At 31.3% G+C, this 20,272-nt stretch overlaps 1 protein-coding gene across 5 annotated transcripts; it reads left to right on the forward strand.

The window, feature by feature from the left end:
* Nucleotides 1-4,817: 4,817 nt before the first annotated feature.
* Nucleotides 4,818-15,097, forward strand: LOC112522850 (DNA polymerase eta). 5 transcript variants are annotated; one of them, XM_025132196.1, is made up of 16 exons: nucleotides 4,818-4,922; nucleotides 6,014-6,134; nucleotides 6,235-6,338; nucleotides 6,444-6,611; nucleotides 7,457-7,621; nucleotides 7,752-7,855; nucleotides 8,181-8,300; nucleotides 8,489-8,612; nucleotides 9,724-9,837; nucleotides 9,992-10,195; nucleotides 11,406-11,514; nucleotides 11,616-11,737; nucleotides 13,540-13,585; nucleotides 13,661-13,791; nucleotides 14,359-14,458; nucleotides 14,588-15,097. In XM_025132196.1, exons 3-16 carry the CDS (start codon nucleotides 6,333-6,335, stop codon nucleotides 14,833-14,835), a joined length of 1,761 nt encoding a protein of 586 aa, XP_024987964.1. In that variant the 5' UTR covers nucleotides 4,818-4,922; nucleotides 6,014-6,134; nucleotides 6,235-6,332; the 3' UTR covers nucleotides 14,836-15,097. The 5 variants fall into 5 exon arrangements, with proteins under 5 accessions (XP_024987964.1, XP_024987935.1, XP_024987944.1 ...); XM_025132167.1 differs by having other exon boundaries at nucleotides 4,847-4,922; nucleotides 6,235-6,346; XM_025132176.1 differs by having other exon boundaries at nucleotides 4,847-4,922; nucleotides 6,235-6,346; nucleotides 13,543-13,585.
* Nucleotides 15,098-20,272: the final 5,175 nt, after the last annotated feature.

Here is a 20,272-nt window from a genome sequence, read left to right on the forward strand (position 1 = left end):
ATTTTGTTAGAACTCAATGATTATCTTAATTATATTTTAGATTTTTTATATTTAAAATGAGATGTTTATCCTGTATTTGATTGTGTTTATCTGCAGTTATTTACACGAATTTAGATATGGGATGAAATCGGATATGAATGAAATCGTTTAGGGATGAACGGGTTTAAGAGTTTTTAAGAGTTTTAGCCACATGCTTTATAAGATAATATAGATTATATTATTAAACCAAAATAAAAAAAATAAATTAAGGAAATACATAAAAAAGGAGAATTTTAAATAGTTAGGTTGGTACCAATATCAAAATTTATTTTTTCAATTCTTTATGATATCTCTTCGTATTTATATTTTATTCAAAATAAAAACATTATCGTTTTTTTAAAACCACATAAAACCATATTATAACATCGGCTGAGAAAAAAAAACGAAATATTAAAATCAAAATGAATCTCGTTGCATTGTACGTATACCATTCTGGTATATTTATAAACGCTCTCGCTTATTCTCTTAAAAATTAAGAAGTTTTTGAAATATTTAATAAATAGAAACTCTAAAACCAAATTTTCTTCCTTTTGAAAAATTGGTTGAAGATGTACTGATGATTCTTTTTTACGAAATATATTTTTATAAAAATAACAATTGCATGTGTATGATAAAACATCATATGCAATTTTATTGTAAATTGAAAATAATAAGTTATTAAAGTTGCTTATAAAAAAATGAAATTTATATTTAAACCGGTAATCATACTATTTTTACAGAAAGCAAAAGATCGTATGAGAAGAACAGTTATGATGAAAAACATAAAAAAAGATCTGAACTTTTAATCTCATACCCACTTATGATTGAGGTTTATAAAGGAATTGATCGGGTGCAACTGGATGCACCTTATTAGTGTTGACATTCAATTATGGTTGATCCACACAAATGATGTAGATCTATTCTTACGCTTTTTACCATAACTTTTTTTCTCACCGGAGCCCAACTTTTGTACACAACCCTCAACCCGAACATCCAATTCACTCCGATAGACAGGCATGACTTTGTAGTCAAAACAATTTCATCACTTTCGTTTACCCATCAGACAACAGCTCTTCGGGGGTTCCTTATAGACCATTTCACTCAGCGTAGATTGACTGAATCAACTCAATTGGTTCACATTTTCAAGATATTTAACTTATTTCTCTATACTCTATAAAAAATATAAGAACAAAGAAAATAACCAAACCCCTAAAATATATTTGATTATGACTCTTTTAATAGACATTATGCGTCGTGTATCAAAACACTTACTTAGCAAGTACTTATCGGTGAAAATCAGCAATCTCATTTACAGTACTGGTTGTATTTTAATTCATCAAAATGACATCGTTTACCACAACTTACTCGATAAATGCTAACCATTTAAGATTCATCATCATTGCTTATCGTGTAAGATTCTCGGTCATTACATGTTCATAAGATAAAAATAAGTGACTCCTTAAAAAGAATTTAACAAAATATAATATTGTTGATTAATACAAATGGATCTCAAATTTAGGGAAAAAAAATCGAAATAAATTCATATATCTTTAGAGTTAGGAATTGAAATATGAGAGCAATATATTGAAAATTAAATCGGTTAACTGAGATTATTAATATATAGTCCAACAACAAATAATTACAATAACAACAAAATATAAATTATAAATTAAGATTAGAAAACACTAATTATTCAAACAATGAAGAAAAACTATCATTATAACAAAATTAGGTTTATATGACGCCAAAATAATCGAGCGTCTTAATAGGCCACTTTATAAGACTTAATTTATATGCCCGGAAATAAAGCGTAAATGCATGGAAATAAGTTTATAGGACGTCTAAACAAGTTTTTAAAATACTTATAATACAAAACGCCACATTACCAATTTTATATGACACTATTTAAAAAGTCTTAAATAAAAACGAACGTCTTATAAAAAGATGGGTATTTAGGACGCTTAGATTTTTTGGCGTCATATAAACCTAATTTTGTTGTAGTTATAGTTTTCTTAATTGTTTTAATAATTAACATTAATTTATAATTTCTATTTTGCTATCATTGTAATTATTTGTAGTTTGACTATAAATTAATAATCTTATGTAAACGAACTTAATTTTCAGTTTTTTCTCTCGCATATTTCAATTCGTAACTCAAAATATATGTGAATTTATCTCGATTTCTTTTGTTTTTCTTAGCTTGAGATTTTTTTACGCTAATCTTTTTTTGTGAATTTTATATTTTTTAAAATCAATATAAAGATTTTATATATGATATGTACTTTATTTAAGATTAGAAGGATACTCGCGCAATGCAGCGAGATAAATCTCCATCTTAATGTTTTGTCTCTATTGATATAATACGATTTTATGTGGTTTTGAGAAAGCGATAATGTTGTTATTTTTGAATAAAATATAAATTTGAAAATAGCATAAAAATTTGAAAAAAATAAAATCGATATCAATATTAAATTAACTATTTAATAGTTCTCGTTTTTTTGGTGAAAATTCTTTAATTCAATTTTTTTATTACTAGAAGAGTACTCGCGCAATGCAACGAGATAAATCTTCATTTTAATGTTTAGTTTGAATTCTTTTGTCTCTATCGATATAATACGATTTTATACGGTTTTGAGAATACGATAATGTTTTTATTTTTTAAATGAAATATAAATTTGAAGATAACATAAAAGTTTGAAAAAAATAAATCGATATTAGTATTAAATTAACTATTTAATAGTTTTTGTTTTTTAGTGTAACTTCTTTAATTCAATTTTTTATTATAATTTAATTTAGATTTAATAACAAAGTAATTTATTTTTGATTTAATAATATATTTTTCTATAAAGATAATAATTAAACATTCTGTTAGAAACTTAGAACTCAATGATTATCTTAATTATATTTTAGAGATTCTATATTTAAAATAGATGTTTATCTTGTATTTGATTATGTTTATTTGCAGTTAGTTACACATATTTAAAAATAAAGGTTTAATAAGTTGTACTTATGCAAAACTACTTGTAATATTGAATTTTAAATAATATGCATCAATAAACAGTACTTCATGCATAAAAAATGGTTTTTAAGAGTTTTTGTCAAATATTTATAATATAGTATAGATAATTTAATTTAGGTCTAATAACAAAGTAATTTATTTTTGGGTTAATAATATAATTTTTATTAAAGACTAGAAGAGTACTCGTGCAATGCATCGAGACACATTTTCATTTCAACGTTTCATTTTGTTTCCTATCCATGTCGATATAATACGATTTTATGTGATTTTAAGAAAGCGATAACGTTTTTATTTTTGAATAAAATATAAATTTAAAATTATCATATAAAATTTGCCAAAAATATATTAATATTAATATCAAATTAACTATTTAAAATTTTTTATTTGTGTATTTTTTAATTCAAAATTTTTATTATAATATAATTTATCGTAACGAAGTAACTTAATTTATGTTTAATAATATTTTTTTTTATAAAGATAATAATTAAGTATTATGTTAGAACTTAATAACTATCCTAATTATATTTTAGATTTTTTATATTTTAAAATGAGATGTTTATCCTGTATATGATTATGTCTATCCACAATTAGTTACACAAATTCAAATATAGAGCTTTAATGAGTTGTACTTATGCACAATTTATTTGTAATCTTGAATTTTAAGTAATACGCATCAATAAACATTATTTCATACATAAAAAAATTATTTTTAAGAGTTTTTGTCAAATGCTTTATAATATAACTAGAAGGGTACTCGCACAATGCAACGAGATACATCTTGATTTTAATGTTTCGTTTTATTCTGTCCCTCTGTCGATGTTATAATACGGTTTTATGTGGTTTTGAGAAATAACGATAATGTTTTTATTTTTGAATAAAATATAAATTTGAAGATATCTTAAAATTTAAAAGTTAAGGGGCCAAAATGTACATTGCAAGAAGTTAAGTGTGTGTAAGTAAAATAGAAAAGTTAAGAGGCCAAAATATACATTGCAAGAAGTTAAGTATGTGTAAGTAAAACAGAAAAGTTAAAAGGCCAAAATATACATTGCAAGAAATTAAGTGTGTGTAAGTAAAATAGAAAAGTTAAGGGGGCCAAAATGTATATTGCAAGAAGTTAAGTGTGTGTAAGTAAAATAGAAAAGTTAAGGGGTCAAAATATACATTGCAAGAAGTTAAGTGTGTGTAAGTAAAATAGAAANATTGCAAGAAGTTAAGTGTGTGTAAGTAAAATAGAAAAGTTAAGGGGTCAAAATATACATTGCAAGAAGTTAAGTGTGTGTAAGTAAAATAGAAAAGTTAAGGGGCCAAAATGTTTATTACAAGAAGTTAAGTGTGTGTAAGTAAAATAAAAAAGTTAAGGGGCCAAAATGTACCACAAGAAGTTAAGTGTGTGTAAGTAAAATAGAAAAGTTAAGTGTGTAAGTAAAATAGAAAAGCTAAGAGGCCAAAATGTACATTACAAGAAGTTAAGTGTGTGTAAGTAAAATAGAAAAGTTAAAGGGCCAAAATATACATTACAAAAACTAAAGTGTATTTAAGTAAAATAAAAAAGTTAAGGAACTAAAATGCATATTACAAAAAATTAAGTGTGTATAAATAAACTAAAAAAGTTATGGGGACAAAATATACATTACAAAAACTTAATGTTTAATTAATTAAAATGATAATTTTACATTTTTCTTTGAATTAAAAATAAAATAAGCTTTGAAAAAGACCTAAAATAGAATTGTGCATATTTATCAATCGATTATAAAAGCCCTTTCCGAAGCTTGAATTGGAGGGAAAGCGTGTGCCAACGAGACATAGATGCCGGTGGCGCGACCAGAGTCATCTGATTCTAGGATCATTGCTCACGTCGACATGGATTGCTTTTACGTTCAAGGTCTCTTCCTTCCTCCAATTGCGTGTGTATGTGTAATCAAGGGAGTTGTGTACGTGCATATACGAGATTGTTACTTGTTAGGTTTTCATCAATCACTGCTCTCACTGAAGCAAGATTCCACTAATGCGCTACTTTAATTAAACATCTGTTCTCCGATTAACAAGGAAAAGCGGGGAATATCATATACCTGCTTGAGAAATTGAAGAAGTCTACTGTTATTCATGTTCGGTTTTGTTTAGTTTAGTTTCTGTTGGTGGAAAATCCAGATAGGATGACATATTCGGATCTTAGATCATCAGCCGAAGTGTAATGACCTTCATGAATTACTTTCTGTTAGGGGGGTGTTTTTATGTGAATCATTATAAGGCAAATCCATGAATAAGTAAACCTAGAAAATATGGGGTTCCCTTAGTGTCATAGCAATAAAATAATTAAGGGAATATTACACCGTAATGCAAGTGGAATATCCAAAACACCATTTATGACGGTTGGAAGAACTTCCTCTAACCTTCTCAGATCCCTTGCCTTTCTTTTACACCGAGAAGTGGGGAGCTTTGTTTGATCAAACTGATGAATCAAGAAAGATGAAATCAAAATTTGTGTGTTTGGCTTCTATAATGAGGACCATTTTTCTTGTGTTTATTTTGGGTACAAAATGCTCCCAGTTCAAATCCAGTCATACTACCTATTTATGCAAGGGGGATATATTGTAAAAGCAGCTATACATTCACATATTTCCAACCAACTAATTGTGTTCTTGCATTTTCTTTTTGCCGAGGATGAAAAGAAAAAGAGCGAACATCAAACCTCATATAAATATCCAAGAATGCATAGTTAGAATTACCTTTTGTAAGGGAGTGCTTACAGCATGTGTTTTTGTCTAGCTCCATATCATAGTCAAATTCAACTTACTTTTTCCTCTCTGAAATGGTCAAACTTGAAATGTCTCTCATGAGACTTGAACCTCCACTAATTGTGTTGGACTTGGAGATAGTGATTGCTAAAATTTGGATACCAAACAAGCAAGACTTTGATGGTAATTCATCCGTTGATCTATATTGGTTCGTCTCTGATTTGTTTATTTTTTTTAGTGGAGCAACGCAAACAACCTCATTTAAGAGGTCAACCAACTGCTGTAGTACAATACAACTCTTGGAAAGGTGGGGGCCTGATTGCTGTCAGTTATGAGGCCAGGAAGGATGGGGTGAAACGGTAGCAATCATTCTTAACATTTGAGATTTTATTCTGTCACATGGATTATAAGTTTTCTGCATACTAAATTCTAGTTTTTCATGTCTCATTCGGTATTAAGCTCAATGCGAGGTGATGAGGCAAAGAAAGTTTGTCCGCAAATTCAGCTAGTCCAAGTTCCTGTGGCCCGTGGTAAAGCTGACTTAAGCATATATCGGAATGCAGGTTCAGAGGTTCATAAAATTCAAAAGTTTCCAAAGGGTTTGAGCTTTGCATCTATTTTGAGTGCCCAACTTGTAGGATTGGTGTAGTTACTTCCATTTTTTGCAGGTTGTTTCCATTCTTGCGAGAAAGGGTCGATGCGAGCGTGCATCAATTGATGAAGTGTACCTTGACCTCACTGATGCTGCTGAAACAATGTTGAAAGAAACACCACTAGAAAGCTTGGAAAGTATCAATGAAGAAGTTCTCAAATCACATGTTTTGGAGCTTAGTTCAGTAAGACAGTTTACTTTGTCAAATTTTTGGTTCTCTATGAAACAAATGTTTTTTTGATTAACCTGGATATCCAACTCGCTATGCGAGCTTACTAATCCCAGGCCGACCACCCGCTTCGCGGGTAGCTCGGAGTCACCGCATTTGAACCTCCATGGCCACAAGGGGATTTTTATTTCTCCTTGGATTCGAACCTGGGACCTCCAGGCACTTTTGACCTTTGGAGCCCAAGCTCAAACCAATCGGGCACCACCCTTGTTAGCGTTGTTACATGTGAAATGAATGTTAGCGTTGTTACATGTGAAATGAATGTTAGCTTTGTTATATGTGAAGTTGCATCAAACAACATGTAACCATTGAGTTTTTATGTCTGATAAAAAGGATTAGCTAAATGTCTAAGCATGCTCGAGAAAGAAAATCTTCTGAAGCTATCATGCACCATATCCAGAAGTCTGTTCAGTTGACATTTCGGTTCACCTTGGAGTTTTGCATGCTGAAATGTTATATGTATGGTTGCTGTATTTCGTAGTTGTATTTGTCAATCAACAATATTCATGCAATTTTTAGTCCTCCAGCTGCTACTGGTTTCTTTCTTTGTTGTAGCCTTTAATCTCCAACTCTTGCCTTTTCCTATTTTCAAATTTTTTTGGATGCCAGGCTTGATTTTATTTGTGAGTTTATTGTGAATAACACCTTTTTGTTTTTCCAGTGTATTATAGGAGATATTTGGTTTACAGTGGTATCGCGTAATGATACAATGAACAAAATTTTCAGTTTAATTGATAAAGAGCTGGTATTGTTTATTTTATTTTGGATTTGTAACAGTAACTGTACTGAATTTTTTTCAGAATGGAAATGATGACAAAGAACTTGTGAGGGAATGGCTGCAGAGGAGAGATGCTGATCACCGTGACAAGTTGTTAGCGTGTGGAGCCTTTATTGTTGCTGAACTCAGGTTGCAAGTTTTACGGGAGACTGAGTTTACATGTTCGGCAGGCATTGCCCATAACAAAGTAGTTTCGTCTTTCTAATTTTCTTTTCTCTTAACTTATGAAGAAATTGTATTGCTACTATCTTTTTTTGACTGGCGATAGAAGAGAAAAATACACAATGTTATGCACTTGTTTCTGGTGAATCTTGCAGATGCTGGCTAAACTAGCAAGTGGCATGAATAAGCCTGCACAACAAACTATTGTCCCCTTTGCATCAGTGAAGGGGCTTCTTGAACCTTTGCCTATAAAGAAAATGTGAGTTAGTAATCTAATATATGATTGATGTCTTCTATTTCTAGATTCAAAATTTGAGATTAGAAGTAGTTTGTTTGATGTTTAAAGTCAAAATAAGGCAAAAAATAGAGAGAGAGAGGGAGTATCATGAACTGTTAATACATTATCATAATAAGAACAAATTATTTTAATTGTAGTTCTTAATATATGTTATAATTGTATGCATCATTGTTATAAGAAATGTATTACCATTGCTCTCCTATCTGTCCTGCTTTTTGTTGTCTGCTCAGTTCCACCTTGACAGAATCACTTTACTTAAGATGCTTGGGTAACATGTTACTATCAGGAAACAGCTTGGTGGGAAGCTTGGGAGTTCCTTGCAAATTGACCTCGGTGTGAATACTGTTGGGGATCTATTGCAGTTCTCTCAGGAAAAACTACAAGATTTCTATGGTGTCAATACCGGGTAATTATGTTAATCGTTAGTAATAGACACGTTTCATAATGCTTATTGTAGTTTTAACTTGCAGTTTTTAGCAAACATAGCATATTTTTTTCTTTCTCATGTAAAACTAGGAACTTTTCATGGAGCTGCATCACGTCAGACACGTGAAGAATTTATAATTAAGTTTTTTTGTTCCAAATCTCTTCCAGTACATGGCTATGGAATGTTGCGAGAGGGATCAGTGGGGAGGAAGTTGAGGGTCGCCTGCTCCCTAAGAGCCATGGCTCTGGGAAGACATTTCCTGGACCTAGGGCCTTAAAAACTCTTGCTGCTGTAAGTATTTCCTTCCCATTAATTTACTGACACTATTTATTCATAGTTATATGATATTTTCAAACTTATAGCATACATGATAGTCGAGCAAATCATGGTACTTTTTGGTTTTATCATATTTTACTGACAGTAAACATACTTTTTAGTTTATGCCTTATGGCAAACTGCTTTCAGTCTTTTTATTATAGCCATTGCACTCCGAGTTTCCGTTATTGGTGACTGTTAGTTGACCTCCATCAGAGTTACCATTTCGTTTCATCATGCTTGATAATTGTTAGAAGGATATCAGTCCTAGATAGAATAGCTGTAGTTGGGGGGTTATTGATCATTAAGTCTATTTGTTCTTCAATAAAAGTAAGTTTTGCATCCTAATTGTTTATATGATGTACTGCATACGCTTAAACATTGATTACGGCATTTGCCAAGCTGACCAATGTGAGGTTCTTTAACAATTTTATTGAAGGAAAAAAGCCGACTCTCATGGAGGATGATGTACATCTGAAGGGAGAATAGAGATGCTCATCACCTTGGTTGTAATCCCAAACTCAATTAGATGTTTATAACTGTAACAATATGAATAAGAAGCGCTAATTTGGGGTTGACGTATCTTATAACCCTAAAAATAATGACTGATACATGAGTTTCCAACATCGTGAAAGAACAAGAATGAATCATGAGAAAGTTTAGAGAGATTGGGATGAAAGCAACAACTATCATATGATAGATGAATGATGGCTTCTGAACAGTGGTTTTCTGTCCAGTCCACCATCACCGTGAAAAGTTAAAGCACTGATCTAAGTGGGGAAGGGAATAGGGTTGTCAACATCATTATTGGCAAGAATCAACTGATTGTATTCTTCTGCGAATGACATAACAACCACATAATTGGTAGAAAAATGATTTCTTCAATTAGCCATCATGGGTCGTTAGTCACTACTGACAAAACAATTAAAATATTGACATTCACTTGTTTAAGATCTGAATTTGTGGCATAATTATGTTTAGGAATATGGTCTTGTATAAAGAGTAGATGTTTATTTACTGCATCTTACTTATCTTTTTGAGTAATGAAGTCTATCAATCCCTGCTAGTTTTGTTGTATCTTCTTCAGGTTGAAAAATGGCTCAAAGAACTTTGTGAAGAATTAAGTGAACGACTGCAGTCAGACCTGGAGAAGAATAAACGAGTCGCACATACACTTACTCTGCATGCTAATGCGTACAAGGTTGGTATTGTTTCTTCAAACTCTATTCTTGTTATTTTGGGATTCCCATAAAATGGTCTTTTCATTGTGCTATCAAATGTTCACACAATAAGTTTGTTGCTACTCAAGAACCAAGAGGTGCAGTCTTTTAGTGTTACCTATGCTGTTTTTGCAGTCCACAGATACAGATTCATACAAAAAGTTCCCTTCTAAGTCATGTCCTTTGAGATATGGGGGAGGAAAGATTCAAGAAGATGCTGTAAATCTTTTCCAAGCTGGATTACGTGAATACCTTGGGGCATACATAGGAAGCCAGTGCGGTGGATGGGGAATTACTGGTCTTTCTGTTTCAGCCAGTAAAATTGTTCCTATACCATCTGTAAGCTCAAGTTCCTGTTTGTAGTGTTCTGACTTCTAATGCGATTTAGCATGTTGTACTGGTGTGGTGCCTGATGCTAGAGCCTCCCAAATACTACTGAAAGCAACATATTGTTTTATCAACTTTCTAGGTGATATAACACACACACACACATGCACACACACACACACACACATATATATATATATATATATAGAGAGAGAGAGAGAGAGAGAGAAGAACCGGGGAGAACACAAAAAAGGAGAACCGAAGAACTTATCCAAGCCGTTAGATTGATCGATCCAAGGGAGTGATTAACGGTGTGGTATAATTTATATAAATTAAAAAACCTCTCCCCCTCTATTTTTTAATCTAAAATAGATGAAAATAATCAAAATTGGAGCTAAAAAAATTACACCAAAAAAGTGATCATTTTATTCTCTTTAAGCTGAAATCCATATTGATGTACTTTTTCATCTTTGTTTTGGTGGTTCTTCGGTTCTCCCCTGATCTCATCCCTATATATACATATATATATATATATATATATATATATGTATATACATTCTAGATCTTATAAGAAAGAGGAAGTATTCTGAAATAGTAACTGTTTGTTGGTCAATGTAACCATTTAAGACTGTAGACATGGGAGAGCATCCAGTTTTAAACTGATTTCGTCCATGGTTGGTAGATGACTGTTCTGCTATTGGTCATATTTTTTCTACTTAGAATACAAATTTGATACTGCATTTCCAAGGATAATAGAAACACTAGACAAAGCTGCTGAGCAAAAACGTCCAATTGTTTTTAGGTTTTAGACACAGGCACAGGTTTATAGGTGGTGATGTTATGTGGAATGATGCTTCTAGACTGGGGGTGCCACGTTTTCTAGGTCAGGAAAAAACACAACCATTCTGTAGTCTGAACTGCTGTTTTGGAATGAATTTTATAGGCAGACGTGTCTAGTTTTTTGGAATTGCAGGAGTTAGTGCTGTTATTGAGTGGTTCTAATCAAAGGTGTTTCACCATGTTAACGTGTTTATTGGTTTCTGCAATTGAAGCACTGCATTTTCGATCATTTTGCTTTTGAACTTTTGGAAGTGAGGATTGCTTCAATCTCTTGTACTCACTAGCATGTGTTAAATTCCACAAAAAAAAAAAAAAAACTCCAATGAAGATGACTATTTCACATGGAGGATCGTGCATTATTATGTTGGGTGTTCTTTGGCAGGGAACCTGTTCGATTACAAGGTACTTCCAGTGTCGAGATCAGTTTCACTCTTCATCAGAACTGTCAGATGAAAAATTCATACCCGAAGATGATCTTTTGTCACCATCAAGTTAGTAATTCTTTCTCATAGTGGCTCTTAAATATGTTCATGATTGTTTAGATATTTCACCCAGCTTGTTACTATATTAATTAGTTTTTGCATTTAATTAGGAAGTGAGAGCCATCCAGCCCCTCATCAAACGGAGCAACAAACTGAATGTGGTGGGGAAGAGGCTCCAGTCACATATGATATTACCAGTTTTGATCAATATGAGAATGCATGTAAAGATGAGGTCTGGTTTTTTTTATACTCTTCCATGCATTACCATAATGATATATTGATATTAACATACGGAGATAGCCTGTTGATGTCTTTAGCATGAAACGATTCTCTTAATGAATAGAGATGCAACTGTTGTAGATTATACAGCTTGAAGATATAAATGGTACAACATGGAGTGCATTATTCATGTTACAGACTTGTTAAGTATGCAGGCGCGAAGAAACTCTGAGCTTGTGCTCAAGATCTAACTTTAGCATGTATCTTATTTTTGGTTCTTGTTGTGAAATCACCACTAAGTTACTATCGAGTAAAAACTTGTTAAGTTCATGAAATTTAAAACAGAGCTGACTTGAATTGAATATCAGAAGTCTTACTTCGAGCTAGTTCTATTAGAAGCACAACTTTAAAGGTTAAAGATGACTTTCCGAAGTTTGCCATTTATTTGTGCAAATTTTTAGTTCAAGGAGATCATGTGTAGCCAGGTGCAAGTTTTTGAATTTCTTTGCCATTTTCCTCATATTCTGGTTTGTTCTTCCCAGTTTCTCCCCTAATCCTCTAAATTCCCAATTATAAAGCTCAAGACTATAAAGGCATTGGGTCAAATAATAATAAAGATGCTGGGTGTTAGGTTATCCGCATCTCTGGTTTGCTATATGCATTAGTATTATGATCTCTCAACCTTGTACTCTTTTATGGCCCCTTGGAAGTTGCCATTGTTGGTTTGGTTCAATTTTGTTGATTGGCAAAATTAATTGTCTCAAAGCTCGGCTTTGAAAAGAAGTTGCTAAACAGGTTGTGTTGTAGCCACTGTTTGCCTTTGTATTTGTCTGAAAATAACAGGAGGAATCATGAGATAGATTTCGTTGATTAAGAGTGATGGTGAGCTCCATGTCTGGACTATGGGCTATGATATTCACTCTCCATGCTTGTGCAAATAAGAACAAAGAAATGAATTTCATATGCATGTTGGAATTAGTTTTATTTATATGTTTTCATCATTCAGTTTTGCAATATATAGGTTGTCTTCTTTAACACCGTGCAATAAGATTTTTAAATGAAGGTTATGTATATTATATCAGATAATTTATGTAAATGATTGCATGACTTCACATTTGTGGAAAGATCCCAAATTCATCTAAAATGTTTCTCTTATTGGTATTTCCTTGTCTAGAGTTGTCACTTTATTATGTATTAGAACTAGAGTTGTCACTTTATTATGTATTAGAACTATTACCAAGAAACCTAAAATCAATCAGCCTTTGGCCCAATGGTACAAGTAGATCTCTATAGGTTCAAGTCTTTGAAGACATCAATATGCTAGTTTGCTTGCCATTTAAAAAATATTTGCTAAGAACCTGAAACATCTTTGGTATAAAGTTTATGATTTAAGGGTGATAATTTGAGTTCATTATCACTTGGCTCATCTGACATATGAACAATCGTGTTTTTTTTTTCTTATGATTTAATTGTGATAATTTGAGCTCATTATCTATATACCCATGGTGGTTGATGACACTTCTTGTGCCTGCTTCTATTCATCTGTTTTTTCCTTGAGTTCAAGTAGACTGTCAAATGGTTATTGCATCCTCAGATTTCCACATGGTCAACACTTGTACTTTTAGCACATGTTATATGGCATAAACCTTCAGTTTTGAGTACATGGCTCTTTTTAATCTGCTAGTCATCTTGGCGTACAATCCAACCATGGTCATAGTGCAGCTCATGATTTCACATATCAAAATGCTTTTTACTCTAGAATTTGTTCATTATTTAAAGAACGTCATTATGAATACTTGATATTTCTTCTGAAAGCAGGCTAGCAGTGATATCACCAGAGAAGTTTCCCACTTATTATCAGGTTCCTTTTTTGTATATTTTGAGCTGTCTTCCCTCTTTGCCTTTGTACTTGTATCATGAGGCAATGTTTATGTAGGAGCTGAAAGCTGTTCAACTCCCAAGCAGAACGAACGACAACTGAGGTTACCTGGGAAAGAATCGAAGATGAAGTACCCTAGTGATGGAATAAGATCATATGGACAGAAAAGAAAGGCAACAAAAGAAAAGGTTTGATTTATCCTGATCTGGTCTTGGGGTTGTTGCTTTTTGCTACTATGAGAACAATAGTAGCAAGTTTAGTTAGGGATCGATAAAGTGGTTTAAAACTGAAAGCGACTATTATTAGGTTGCAAAAAGTGCTTTAATGACTTTCGGATTACTCCAATATACTCATCTTGAGGGTGTACATGGTTAGGGTCCGTATTGACAAATACATTTATACTGAAAAGACACTCATTCAGACACACAAATAGCCATTTTGATATGCTGATCTTATAATTCCGCTTATGAAAGGCTTACGAAAAGGTTACGGCGTACTGGACGATAAACTTGACATTCACGCCATCAAATGTTACAGGAGCAACAGGTTATGGGTCAAAATGGATACAGAATAAGAAAAATTGAAACTTTGTTATATTGAATAGGAAATTTCGGAACTTCTTGTTACATTGATTAAGAAAAAAAATATACTTGTTAAACTAAATGGGAACTAAGGTAAACTTCGTTACATGTTAATGCATTTTCCACTTTCATCAACGATACTTGTCATTAATCTCGAGATCCCACTTGTTGCAGGGAACATCTTCCATCCTAAGATTTCTCCAAAGCAACTCTTGCTCGACGTCAAAGCAAGATAACGTCAGTGCTCTCCAAGAAACAAAGCCTTTGTCGTCTGGTATATCAAGTTTCATCTTTTAAAGTTCCATTTTTAGCTTAAAATCTATGCAATCAACATGGGTGTACTTCGTTCTTCATGTTGTTTGCATTTCGGTTTTTGAACTAATACTTGATATACTGATGGAAGTAGTACAAGAACCACTAGTTATGGAGAGTGAGAGCTTTCCCGGAAGTCAAAACGGACGGAGCACAAATACATGGAGTTACAAGGCGGATGAAATCGACCAATCTGTGGTTGATGAGTTACCACCGGAACTACAGGAAGAAGTTCGTACTTGGCTGCGGCCTCAAAAGCGTGCTAACATGGTGAAACAAGGTTCTAGCATCGCTCATTACTTCCCTCCTAGCAAAAACGAACAGAGAAATCCCAAGTAACCCCAAAGGTCACCGGTTCGATTCTCTCGTAGGCCACTGTGGATTTTCCTGGATGTTTTGTACGCACCATGGGATTTTCCTGACTATTTAGTCGAGGTATGCACCAGCTGACCCGTACACGTACGGTTAAAGAACTGTATATATTTAAGTGTTTGTAAATATTTATCGTCAAAACATAAAAATGTAATTTTATTTGGAATGCATTTTAGAAATTTGCAAATTGTAAACTTGAAAAACTTTCCACATCGCACAAAATTTTACAAATGATCAAATCTGCCTGCCAAAACAAGTAAACAAAATGTCGTATTTTCGTATCTATTGATTACAAATTTGGTGAAAAAGATTTATCAATCACATTCTTATTATGGTCGTATTAATCATATTATTTTTATTTAATTTTAATTATATTAACTAATATGAATAATCATTTTAAGTCAAATACATGAATTGATTTAATATATATATAATTTGTTTTTAATCAAGGGTTTTTCTGTTCTCAGTTTTTATGAATTTTATTCAAGTGTTCATCTTATTCAAGAACAATGAGTTTTACCTTTTCTTTTTTAACTTAGGGGTCGTTTACAACACACTTTTACCCGGGTAAGCGCTTATTAAGTCACATTACCTCACCGGATGAATATGGTAAGGACTAAGAATCTTATCCGGTTAAAGCAAGACAAGGACCATGAGTCTTACCCGGTAAGTGAGGGCGACGACTCTTACCACGGTAAGCGCTTATCAGGTGAATTGTTACATACAATGTCGTTTTGATGGATTAAAATCTTACACCGTAAGTAAATAATAATGTTATATTTTACCTGTAAGCACTTACCGAATAAGTGTTTGGTAAACAATCCCTTATTATTTTTACGGATAGGGTTTGTATTTGAAGAACAATGTTTGCAGGGTTTTCTTTGTTTTTTGAAGGGTCAATTACCAAAACATTACTATGTTCACTTATTTGATCAATAACCAGTTAAAGGTTTGATAATTACTGGTTAATAGATGTGATAAACATTTGCAGTAAATTAAAATATATTTTGGTGATAGATTGATTAATAGTCATCGTTTGGTTCTTTTTTTTTTTTGCAAATGATATAACGACCGAAAAGTAAATAACAAGTGCAGAAAAATAAATTACAAAAATGTAAAGTGCAGAAATGTAAAGACTATAAATTAAAGAACACGAAATTAAATGACTGGGAAATAAATTATTGAAAAGTAAATTACAAGTAAATAAATTGCAGGAAATAAAATATTGAAAATTAAATTGCAAAAAATTAAAGTACTAAGAAGTATACGACATAAAGTAAAAAAGGGAAAAGCACTTGCAAAGAAATAATGTGAAGTGAGGGGAAACTTATTATTCAAGGTATGAAACTTGCAAAACAAGTTTCATTACAAAAAGAGATGAATTAATAGTAAGCACTTGGAAACCCGTTTTTCTTAACTACGGGAAACTAATCTCGAGCCACAAAAGATTATAAAAATCTTATGTATTGCATTGGGAATAAATTAGCTCCAAACGATTATCGAAAATTAAAGTAAACTTGGAAATAAATTAAGATGAAGTAGAAAATGATTCTTTAAACAAACAAATTTCGATTAATAACTTGCAAACTGAACTTAGATCACAAAATACTTAAGAAATAAAATCTAGAGAGCTGGAAGAGTGATAACCAAAAGGTTAAGTGTTTTCTAAATTTACAAAGCACACATATTTATACTAGTAATTTAACCTTGGGCTCTAACTCTAAGTAACAAAAGTACAAGATGACATAAGCCCTTAGTGTATGGCCTAAAACAATTAAAGCCCGACTGCAAGTTAATTCGGCCTAGATTCAGCCCAAAAGGTCTTCGTAAGCCCATTGTTTGGTCCTACAGTACTGCTACAACTTTGAATCAGTAGCCAATGACTCCTCCAGGAAGCTGTATAATTATCCAGATCTGCAAAAGTTGATTTCAAAGCACAATTTAGATCAGATTTATACTATATTTCTAATACTTCACAAAAACACTAAATACTATAAAACTAATATAAAAGAGACTCAACTGGACATGTTAGGCAAATGAAATAACATAAAAGAGTAAGAAAATAGATGTAATAGGGTTGATAAATTAACACATATCATACCCCTAAACCTAAATTGTTACTAGTCCCCAAACAACCAAAATGACAAAATAAAGACTCAAGTGACTATCAACCTAAAAGTTTTAAACTTGTTCACCAAACTTAGCCAATGTGTGATGTTCTTATTTTCTTGAAAGAAATACTCTTTTCCTACTTAGACAAATGATCTGCATAGCCCTTCATAGCTCCCCTAAACTTGAATTCTTAAATGTGCCAAACGAAGAGACAACCTAACTAGATTCATCAAAAGTATGGGACTTAGAGAGAGTTTTTGCATTTGGCCTTTTCTTTTCAATGCATTTGCTTTTTACCTCTTCTCACTTTCACTCCATGGTGCAATTTTAGCACCATGCTTTTCATATTGAGGTACAAATTTGGACACGTTGATCCTTTTCAAACTTTGGTGCACTCTGGCACTCCTGTGTGCAATAGACCTAGAACTTTGTTCTTTATTTTTGGTCAATGTGCATATTTTACATGTGTTTCACAATGTTTGAGTGTATGTAGGGTGTATCACGAGTGCTTAAGGATCTTCCTCCTATCTAGAGGGTTTCAATGTCCTCATTGAATGAAAGCGTAGGCAACAAGTGTGGCCCAAGTGAAATGGGGGCCCAAACATGATTCTAGATAGAATATTTAGCCCAAAAATGGTTGGCCAGATCCAGTAATCCATCTAAGAACTAAGTGGAAGAACTATTGATTATTGTGGGTTGTGTTGTGGCTATGGCCCTTTTTTTTTAAGTTTTAATTTTTTTAATACTAAAAATACTTTAATAAAATAATCATTTAATATATAAACAATATAAAATATACAACCTAAACATAACCATAAATTAAACGATGTTACTAAATTAATTTTTTTCCAAATAGTTAATTTTTCATCATGTAACATAATAGATATAATTCAATGATTATTATATTAATTAAAAAAGTTAACTATTATATTGAATATGTATTCAGACAAATTTCATTAAAATATACTTCAAAAAAATAAAATAGAAAACAAAAATATTAAATTAAATTAAATATGTTGTTAGTCGAATAAAAATATATATTGAAAAAATAAAATAAAAAACAGAGTTTTAAATTAAATTAAATAAAACAAAAAATAAAATAGAAAGCAAAAGTATTAAATTAAATTAAATTAATTAGGTTATATCTATACTATATTATAAAACATTTGACAAAAACTCTTAAAAACCATTTTTTATGAGTAAATTACTGTTTATTAATGCATATTACTTAAAACTCAAGATTACAAGTAAATTGTGCGTAAGTACAACTTATTAAAGCTCTATATTTGAATTCGTGTAACTAACTGCATATAAACATAATCAAATACATGATAAATATCTCATTTTAAATATACAAAATCTAAAATATAATTAGGATAATCATTGAGTTCTAACAAAATACTTAATTATTATTTTTACAAAATGTTATATTATTAAACCAAAAATAAATTATTTCATTATTAAACTTAAATTAAATTATAATAATTTTTTTATAAATAAATTACATAAAAAATGAAAACTTTTAAATAGTTGATTTGATATTAACATTGATATTTTTTTTTTCAAATTTATATTTTATTCAAGAATAAAATCATTATTATTTTTTTTAAAAACACATAAAATCGTATTATAACATCAACATAGACAAATAATAAAATAAAACATTAAAATCGAGATTTGTTTCGCTGCATTGTCCGAGTACTTTTCTATTTAGATTAAAGGGTATATTTTGAATTATGAAAATATAAATCACATTCAATCAAAATCTCAACTTATTGTGAACGAATGTTAAAATCGTTTGTTTGTAGAATTTAGTGGATTTTGAAGATTCATTGTTTAACAAAAAATTAACCAAACTAAGGAATGAAATTTGGTTTAAAGAATTCAATATTCTTATTCCATCAGATTTCTTCAAAATCTGCAAACCAAACGCCATTTTAGAGATTACCTGATAATAATAGAAAAGAAACCTTATTCTTTTATGTTAAAAACACATTTCCAAAACTATCATTATTTGTTCATACATTATTGGCTCTTTATTATATAATTAAATGTATGAATCTTAAATACTCTCTTATCTCTAAAACAATAATAAGACCTCAATCTGTAACCAACATGGGATTTTGATTATAAGATTGATGATTCTAAAAACTTGTTGAAACTTGTCTTGTATGCTAGTACATCATCTATGGTATGTTGTTTGTGGTTATGCCCAATAGTCCAAGGTCAGTCAAAAGCTCAAGGCAGGTTAGCTATCCAAGCTTTCTTATGTTTCAGGATCTTTCACTAGACTAATCAGTAGGTGTAGGGTTTCAACAGAAACAATAAACAATAAAATACATAGATAGTAAAAGAAAAGTAACTGTGAAACCCTTTAAGCCCATATCCGAAGCATATGTAATAAGGACAAAATAAAACAACCATAAGGTGTTTCAAGAAAACAACCTTAATCGACAAAGTCGGAAATTGAAGCACGAGAGTGTTAGTGTATATGCCCAAAAGCCAGTTATTTGATGATTCTGTTTGAACATTGTGTCATGATATTTATTAATGTGGGTTGGGTTCACGTAAGACGAGACTGTTTTCATGAGACCATTTTTTACACTTGAAACTTCAGAAGAAAACATTGTAAAGGTAAAAAAAATTGAACCTTCATAGCAAAAACACTGTGGAGGTTACCTTCACAATGTTTTGTTGTGAAATTTCAAGTGTAAAAATGTGGTCTTATGAAAACACGTTGGTCTAACGTGATCACAAGTCTCGTTAATGAAGACATTGTTCTATTTGTAAATGTAAGTACTTTTTTGATATATTTGTTTCATTTTATAGATCTAAATACTCTTTTGGTTCAAGAAATGTTTAGGGACTTAATCGTTCAAAATGTGAATATCTATTGGTTTTTTTCATATTTTTTCCATTATTTTACCACATTAACCAGTTGTATAAGTCATAAGAATGTATCTAACAGGTTTTAGAAAGTCCAATGAATTATTTAACATGTTTTGGAATGTTCAATGACTTATTTGTTCTAAAAAATTGTCTAATGACTTAATCATTCCAAACACTAAAGTCCATTGAATTTTTCAAGATTTTTCCCTTTTTTGTACACCCCTAATACTCAAGGGTAAATTGGTCATTTTCGTTATCCAGACTGTTGATTTAAATAGAAAAGTAAACAACATAATATGTAGACAAACAAATTTATCCATACATGACTTAATATAAATTTTGGTAAACAATCCCTAAATAATTAATGTATAAGTTATTGTGTTAGCGTTTGTATGTTAACATT

Source organism: Cynara cardunculus (genome assembly GCF_001531365.2).
Source record: "Cynara cardunculus var. scolymus isolate 2C chromosome LG 1, CcrdV1, whole genome shotgun sequence".
NCBI lineage: Eukaryota > Viridiplantae > Streptophyta > Magnoliopsida > Asterales > Asteraceae > Cynara > Cynara cardunculus.